The sequence below is a fragment of the Amborella trichopoda genome, chromosome 2 (genome assembly GCF_054954075.1).
Source record: "Amborella trichopoda isolate Santa Cruz 75 chromosome 2, AtrichopodaSantaCruz75HAP2 v2.0, whole genome shotgun sequence".
In the NCBI taxonomy this organism is placed as follows: domain Eukaryota; kingdom Viridiplantae; phylum Streptophyta; class Magnoliopsida; order Amborellales; family Amborellaceae; genus Amborella; species Amborella trichopoda.
In genome coordinates, this window is record NC_142337.1 from 10,664,276 (window position 1) to 10,672,890 (window position 8,615).

An 8,615-nucleotide genomic window follows, 5' to 3' on the forward strand; every position below is an offset into this window, starting at 1 on the left:
TCTACTATTCATGTACCAAACATCTTGTGAATTTTGTTGGGCATTCATGCATGAATTGAACATATGCCATGTATAATTAACTTCAGAAAAATTTACTTTATTTTTCTGAATTTGATTTTTCTTTTGAAACCAACAGTCCGTTTGAGAGTGATTTGGGATTCTGTATTTTTGGCATTTATATCAACAATTCTTTGACTCATGCCCTGATGTTTTACAAATAATACAACAAGATTCAGATCTATTTTTCTTCTCTGAATTTCTCTGGCTGTTGATGTTTCTTCATCTTCCTCTTTCTTGATATCTTGAAAAAATTTGTCTTCCATGAACTCTTTGATAATTTTGAAATGTCCTCCTATCTCTTTTTTCTTCAAAATTTTTCTTTTCAGAAATTGTAACGTTTGACTAAAAAGCTTGTTCCATATTTTGATTTGAAAATCTATTTATCCTTTGCTCATGTACTTCCAAAGACCTACTTAATTCTTGTAAAGATAGTTTGGATAAATATTTTGATTCTGCTATAGCAGCCACAACATGGTCAAATTTTGCAGGTAGACTTCTTAAAAAAAATTGAACTATTTTTTTGTCAGAAATATCTTCTCCATAACATCTGATCTGATTTATTATTCCTGTAACTCTAGTGAAGAAATTATGAACTGTTTCACCATCTTTCATCATCAAATTATCAAAATCTCTACATAAATTTTGGAGTTTGATAGAAATTATTTTTTCAAAAACTTAAAATTTATTTTTCAAAATTTCTCATGCTTCTTTTGATTTTTAAGCTATTTTATTCGAAGAAAGATAGCTTTACTTACCACTTGTTGGATGAAGAGTCGGCCTTTTGCATCTCTCCTCTTATTTTCCTTGTACTCGCTCTGCTTTACCTGCAACCATGATTCTAATGCTGCTACGTTTTCCAGCACTGAGTAGCCTTCTTCCACAATATCCCACCAATCTTGTGAGATAAAAAGAGTCTTTATTTGGAAACTCCATTACTCATAGTCTTCTCCATCTAAAATAGGAATCAGGCTTTGGGTAAAATCCATTCCCGAAGTGGAAGCCATAGGGAATGGGTTTTTTTTAGACAGCACAATAGTATGGCTCTGATACCAAATGTTGGGAATTTGAGGTAGCGTTGGTATAGTAATTTGATTGAAAATAGCAAAAAAGGGTGATAGGGATGAAGAAGTAGATATTTTTTCAAAGAAGTTTCACTATTTCATAAACAAATCATGGGTACAACAGTATAATATGGCTTGAGGGACCACCTATCTTAGACACTACTTTTTTTCTTCACACAATTCCGAGCTTTTGCCGCCCTTTTTATGGCCGTTAGGATAAATCTAAAGAGGGAGGGAGGCGGTGGTCTAGAGAGACACCACGGAGGCAAATAGTCTAGAGAGAGGGAGAGGCGGATGAAGGAGAAACCTCTAGAGAGAGAGAGGGACAAATTAATAGTTTAACCATTCGCATCGTCAGTAGTGTCGTCAGTATTATAAGGGCAAAGAAAGGAGCAATCCGATGGCTGCTCTCTTCCAACGGACGGTGATGTCACCACTATGTGAATAAGGAAATATTATTCAGTCAATATACATTGTGCAGAGGCATTTTTTATGTTACTCTCATGCTATAAAATGGGTGTCATGTGGACTCATGGTAGCACCAAGGAAGTGAGCTACATTGAATTTCCCTGCACAGAGAGAGAGAGAGAGAGAGAGAGAGGAGGAGAGATGGCTTGTGAGGTGGAGGCTGCTTACATTCAGCCACCGGAGTGTCGGCCCGATCCGACGATCCCGGTTGCCGAGGGCATGCCCGTGATTGATCTCTCCCCGATGGATTCAGGCGATCCGGTGGCGATGGAGAAGCTCGCAGAAGAGGTGAGGGACGCCCTCAAAGAGTGGTGCATTTTCTATGTTGTGAACCATGGAATTCCTACAGACGTTCGAGAAAACATCGATAAAAATATATATGAGTTTTTCGGTCTCCCACTTGAGGAAAAATTGAAGGTGCAGAGGACCCTTGAGGATCCTCTGGGCTACGTCCCAACTGATCTAACTTGGAACACCAAAGACTGGATTGAGATCTACGAGTACTTCATGCACAGCCCCCTCGAGATCCCCGCAAATCCGGAGCCCGACTGCTCGGAAACAATTACCCTTAAGAACAAGCCGCCGGAGAACCCCCAGGGTTTCTTGTAATGAATCTCTCTCTCTCTCTCTCTCTCGCTCTCAAACGCTCGCACACACAACACTTGGTTACTGGATGCAGGCATGTATGTTGTGGTGAATGCGAAGTACGTAAAAGTCCACATACTATCGCATATCATATGTTTATTTTGAAATCCTATCGTTTCCTCAAACGCTGGTTGATAGCCGGTGCTCAACAACCCAACCGGTTTGAACGGGAATCGGCCACTTGGGTGGCCGGTTAGCGTGGTCAACCGGCTTGACCACCCTCAGTTAAAATAAAAAATAGAAAAAATAACATATATATATATAAAAATTACCACGAAGTTTTGGTTATTATATGGAGGAAAAAGTTTATATAAGGTTACAACCTTAAAATGTAGAACTACGGATACACCTCAAAAATCTATCGAAAGATGTTGTTTTAATATTGAAAAATACTCTAATTGATCATCTCGACATCGAGATATATGATTATGAAAAATAAAAAAAAATTTGAGTTATGAAAATAGTGCATCTTACAACACTTTATCTAGACCGTCTATTTTCAAGATCTCCATATGTTTATAGATCTGCTTAATTTTAACCATTTTTGGAGTTTAAAATGTTACAATTAGATATGAAAATAGATTTTGAGATAATCCTAAGAATATTTTACATCAAAATTATATGCTATAATAAAATTTGGAGGTGCACCTTAATTGGATTGTTTAAGGTTGCAACCTTATGGAAACCACACCCTTATATGTATATCCATTTTTTAGCTTCATAACATTAAAATAATAATAATAATAATAATAATAATCATAATAATCATAATAATAATAATGGAACGGCCCTTTTTGGTTTTTGAAAAATCAAAATCTTTAAACGTTTCCAGTTTTCAAAAACCGAAAATTAGATATTTTTGGTTTCTCAAAAAACCGAAAACTATCTTTCATTTTCCAGTATCTTACAGGAAAATTTACTAGAAAGAGATAGATGTTCGATTTTTGAAAAACCAAAAATGTCGTATTTTCATTTTTTCAAACACCAAAATTGGATATTTTTAATTTTTCAAAAACCAAAAACTATCTTTTGTTTTCCAGTATCTTACTGTAAAAGTTATTGGAAAGAGACATATTTTCGGTTTTTTGAAAAACCGAAACTGTCATTTGTATGGTCCTTCAAAGACCGAAAATTGGATATTTTAAGACTTTCAAAAACCAAAAATTGGATATTTTTTATATTTCAAAAACCAAAAATTATCTTTCATTTTCTAATAAAGAATTGGAAAATTTACAGGAAAGAGGCAGATTTTTTATTTTTGAAAAATTGAAAATGTTGTATTTTCAGTTTTTCAAAAACCAAAAATTGGTACTTACTGGAAAATTTACAGTAAAAAGACAGATTTTTTATTTTTTAAAAACTAAAAAAAGCTAATTTTCAATTTTTCAAAAATTGAAAAGGGCTGTTCTATCTTTTTTAAAAAAAATTTATGAAGTTGATAAAATGGGTATGCATGTACTAACGAGTACTTTTGTAATAACGCTAAATATAACGGATATATACGTTATTTTTTCTAAAAAATAGGAAACTTCACAGTAATTCTGTAATAACGCTAAATATAACCGATATATACATTATTTTCTCTAGAAATAAAAATAAAATAAAAAATTCCAAAATATAAAAAAATTGTTTGTAATAGGTCTTTTAATGTTTTCTATTGTTTTGAAAAAACTTAGGAAGTATTAGGGCCATAATACTTATTTTATATTTTTCCATTATTTTTAAATTACCCTTAGGCACAATTTGATTATTCAAAATCCAATTTTATTACTTTTTTAATCTCATGTGGTTATATTTGTTAAATTATACTCTAAACACATATTTTATATTTTTTGGGATTTTTTGAGATTTTATTTAATTTTCTTTAACCCTTTTTAACTGGATAAAGATTTGTTTGATTACAGCCCGTCCATCATACCCAGCCGAGGGCTGGGTTCTGAGGCCGGTTCGTACAATCGAACACTGGACAACAATGGACGGTAGAGAAACGGTGTTCCTCCATGTTATATATATCGGACTTGTTTTTGACATGTCCTTTGGTTGAGGATAGGGTTGGGAAACGGGTCAGTTCTACTACTGGAACCGATCGGTTTGGGTATGGACCTGACGCTCTAGATCTAGGTCAAGTAGACCTAAACTCAACTTGGGTTGCAGGTCCAACTTGGATCTTATTAGGTAGGGATGAGTTCAACCCGACCCGACCTAATCGATATATATTCTTTTATTTTTTGATCAAGAGATTTTGTAAACATTGGAACTTTTTTTACATGTTTTTTATTTTTATAGATTTTAGGAGTTAGCTAATGTCCCAAATATCAGATCAGTTATTTCAATGACAGTTCGATATTGAAAACATCGAACTATCCTATATTTTGTAGTTTTTCAAGTATACCTTATATGATGTTTCCAACATCACATCACTTTGTATATATATTGAGCCGATCCAATATCTCTAATATAAAATAAAATAAAAAGAAAAAAATTCCCCAAGAAGAAATTTTGATATCTTTCTTGTAAAAATAAATAAATAAATAAAAATTAAAAGAAAAAGATTGCTAATGAAGTAAAACTTACGGCAGGGACGCATGCATAGCATATGGAAAGGAGGCAGAGAAGTTGGCTCACAAGATACTGGAGTTGATCGCTTTGAGCTTGGGCTTGCCCGCCAAGAGGTTCGTGCCATTCTTCGAAGGAAAGAACATGACCTTCAACAGAATAAATTATTACAGGCCATGCCCTAACCCTGAGCTGGTGCTGGGAAAGGGCTGCCACACCGATACCAGCTCGGTCACTGTGGTTGCTACCAACGATGTGAGTGGGCTCGAGATCAAGACAAGAGAGGGCACCTTCCTCAAAGTCAACCCACTTCCTGGTTCTTATATCATCAACCTAGGAGAAGCCATGAATGTAATGTGTTTTTCTCTCAAATCTCTTTCTCTATTTTAGCTCTTTCCTTAAAGAAAATGACCAAAATGTTGTTTTTCTAACGTGGCCCAATTGTCACTCTTGTTTTTTTGGGTAAGTAAGTGGGGATGATAAGCCCTTATTCGTTTTTGAAATAGTCAGTTTTCAAATACTTTAGTGAGATTGAACGCTGACAAAATTATGTCTCTCTCTCTAAAAAAGCATGAAAACCTGTCTGTTTTGCCTTCCTTTTTTCTCTCTATCTTAAGAAATGCGATGGGGACAATTTTTTCAAGGTTGGCCCCATTTAGTTGATTACCAAACAAATGGCCAATAAAACCCATCTCAATTTTGTGATTTCTCTATCGCACAGTAAATAAAAAAATGAGTGTGATTCATTTTTAAACAATCAGGCATACCTTTATATCTCGGTAAAAGGTATAGCTTTGGTGCCAGAAACTCAACTTAGAAATTTATTTCCAACCAAATAATAAAATTTAAGATATCTATAAACACTTAAAACATTTTAAAAGTAAACGGTATAGATAATGTGACATAATATATATTCGAACTTGAAATTCTCTTTTTTGCTGTACTCATGCACGTTGAGGTGGAAACAATCAGTTCTACAGTTTTTTGACCTTGGAGGAATCACTTACGATGAGGTGGAAACGATCAGTTGTACATTTCTTTGACCGGAAGAATCATTTAGAGTGGACTTCTGCGGTGCACCTTATTTATTTGGGAAAATCCCTCATGACTTCACTTTCTTTACGTTCTCCCCCACACCACCCATTTTTTTGATGGGAACTTTTATGTCAAAAGTTAATTTTATAGCAAAGATTTTTCAAGTCAAGAAGTCATAATTTGGATGAAAAAAATACCATGGCCTGTATATTAAGCCATCACATTCTTACAACGCTCGCTCACTAAATGCATTTCGGCACATAGGCCGAGCAGTCTGGCACATAGGCCAAGCAGTCTGGCAGCAGTGGCCGGTCTGACATTGGTATTTTTGTTATCAAACTATAAACTTTTTTTTACTTTGGGTCGTTCTTAATGTTGCAATAAAAAAAGTGGTTGGGAAAAATGCAAAGAAAGTTGAGTTACGGGGGGCTTCTTGTAGTTTTTCCTATTTATTTATGCAATATAAATTAACGCCTTATATAAATTCCTTTTCATAAAAAAATAAGGGAAGGGTTTCTACACTTCCCCTAAAGCATAGAAGTTTTATCATTCTCCTATCATCCAGCCGTCCAATTTTGATCAAGAGAGCTACTCACCATTTGATCTTAGATCCGACGTCTTAAAGTATTTTATTTTTAGTTTTTTTTTTTTATACAAATTGTATGAATATGAAATTTGTTACGTACAATCTTCTCATTGGGGGGCACCTATAAAAAATATTAAAAATAATTTTTCGATAAAATATAATGACCAAAATACCTCTTGAAAATTTCAGGGGTATTTTGATCATTTTATTTTATTGAAAATATTTTTTTTCTAGTGCAAGTTTAATAGAGGAATGGACATCCAAAATTTGGTGTCAAAATAGTTTATAAAAAAAAAATTAAAAATAAAATGGTGTAGAGACATGGCATTGTGATTGGGACAATCTTAACCCTCCATTCAGAATGGACGGATGGATAAAGAGAAGTATATAAGTTTTATGCCGTAGGAGAAGCATAGAAAGCTTGCCCAAAAAATAATACCCATAAACTTTCTTCTACAAAAATACCATGGCTTAATCTCTCCAACTCTTTCATCATGGAAACCTTGCAGGTGTGGAGCAATGGCTACTACGAGAGCTCGGACCATAGGGCAGTGGCGCCCAAGGATAGGCACAGGTTCTCAATGGCCTTCTCTTTGGGACCTGCACCAGATATGATGGTCGAGCCTTTGGAAGAGCTCATTAACGAGGACCACCCCCGCAGGTTCACAGGCTTCAAATACGGCAAATTTTGGAGGTCCAGGAGGCACACCAGTTTACTTAGGCTCAAGGAACAGAACATCCGAGCTCGTCACTTCAAAATCAGAGAATAGGGACCACCCAAATCTCTCTCTCTCTCTCTCTCTCTCTCTAAAAAATAAGGGCAATATCTCTGTTCCCCAGTTACATTTTTTGCATCTTGTCTGTGTGTGTTAAGGGACCACTGGTTCTTAGTTTTTTGTGCTGCCATGGATATCTTAGCTTTGAGGATAGTAGCGTCTTTTGTAAATTCATGGATATCTTGGACAGAGGTTTGAAGGATAAGTATTAGTATGATAATGAATAAATAAAAGGTGTGGTTTTTACAAGGCTAAGGCCCTAAATGGTCACACCTGAGGTTTAAAATTCTTGAATGAGGCGCTATAGATATGTTAATTTATTTTATATTAGTTTCAAAACTATTTTTTTTGTTTCTTTTTATTGATGGTCCACTTTGTTTTTGTCGTGCCTTTGGACCACCACCTTTTCACCCATACACATCACTTTCCTCTTACCTCTGCATTTGTTGTCCCGTTTCTTGTAACTTAGCACCCCTCTCTTTCTCCACGTACCCTCTCTTTTTGACCAAAACTTAAAAACAAGAAAACAAAAACAAAAAAAACAAAAAGAAAAAAAAAAAAAAAAGCTCACCATGTTTCAAGATGAGCTTTAAAAAAATATTTATCCTATGTAAAGGGCTCTGTATGAGAGAGAGAGAAAAGTAGATGTACAGAAGAAAGGCACGAGGCTTTAACATAGAAACAGGGAACTCATGGGAAAGAGAGGCGTGAGGCTTCAAGGAAAACAGTGACCTCATGATAAAAACTAGGGAAGTTCTTAGTGTTGAAGGTGAAGCATTAACAGTGTTAGTAAACTCATAGGAGAAAACTAAGGAGTTCATAGTATTTTGAGATAACGCATAAAAGAGAAATATATATTTTGAAAATAGGAGAGGTATTTTTCGGATATTTTGATTCTATGTACTATCAAACTGAGCTCCAGTGTCCATAACGAATTTAGCAGTGACATCAATATGTTTTTACAATGATTTTAAGTGAGTTTCTAAGCATGCAACTCAGTAACTCAATAAGATTTTGATCTGGTTGTATCTTAAGGGTGGTTCACCAAAGCCCCAATTGTATCTCGGAATTGTACCAAATAGGAGGTGATCAACACTTTGAAGAAAGCGAGATCTTCTCATACCTCTAGATCCTGGACATCCGCTATCACTGAGTATAACCTTTGAAACCTAAGTCAATTCCTATAGGAATTCAACAGGCACCAAGAGCATTTTTAGTGGCAGATATAATATCTAAAACCTGTTCTAATTCCTACATGAATCTGACTTGGTACTAGGAGTGTTTGTTTTTTTTTTTTTTTTTTTTTTTTTTTTCTGACAATAATCCTGGATAAGGGGAGGTGCTGCCGAATTTTTGGGATTAGGTGACAGTGAAATCTATATAAAGTCTAACTTTTCCGCAAAGTTCAATAATTTTAAAATTTAAGTT

General features: G+C 34.9%; 1 protein-coding gene across 1 annotated transcript; it reads left to right on the forward strand.

Moving 5' to 3' along the window:
• The first annotated feature begins 1,647 nt into the window (after positions 1–1,647).
• Positions 1,648–7,216, forward strand: LOC18447924 (fe(II)/2-oxoglutarate-dependent dioxygenase 4). Its single transcript, XM_011630139.3, has 3 exons — positions 1,648–2,194; positions 4,814–5,141; positions 6,921–7,216. Exons 1-3 carry the CDS (start codon positions 1,731–1,733, stop codon positions 7,179–7,181), a joined length of 1,053 nt encoding a protein of 350 aa, XP_011628441.1. The 5' UTR covers positions 1,648–1,730; the 3' UTR covers positions 7,182–7,216.
• The last annotated feature ends 1,399 nt before the right edge of the window (positions 7,217–8,615 follow it).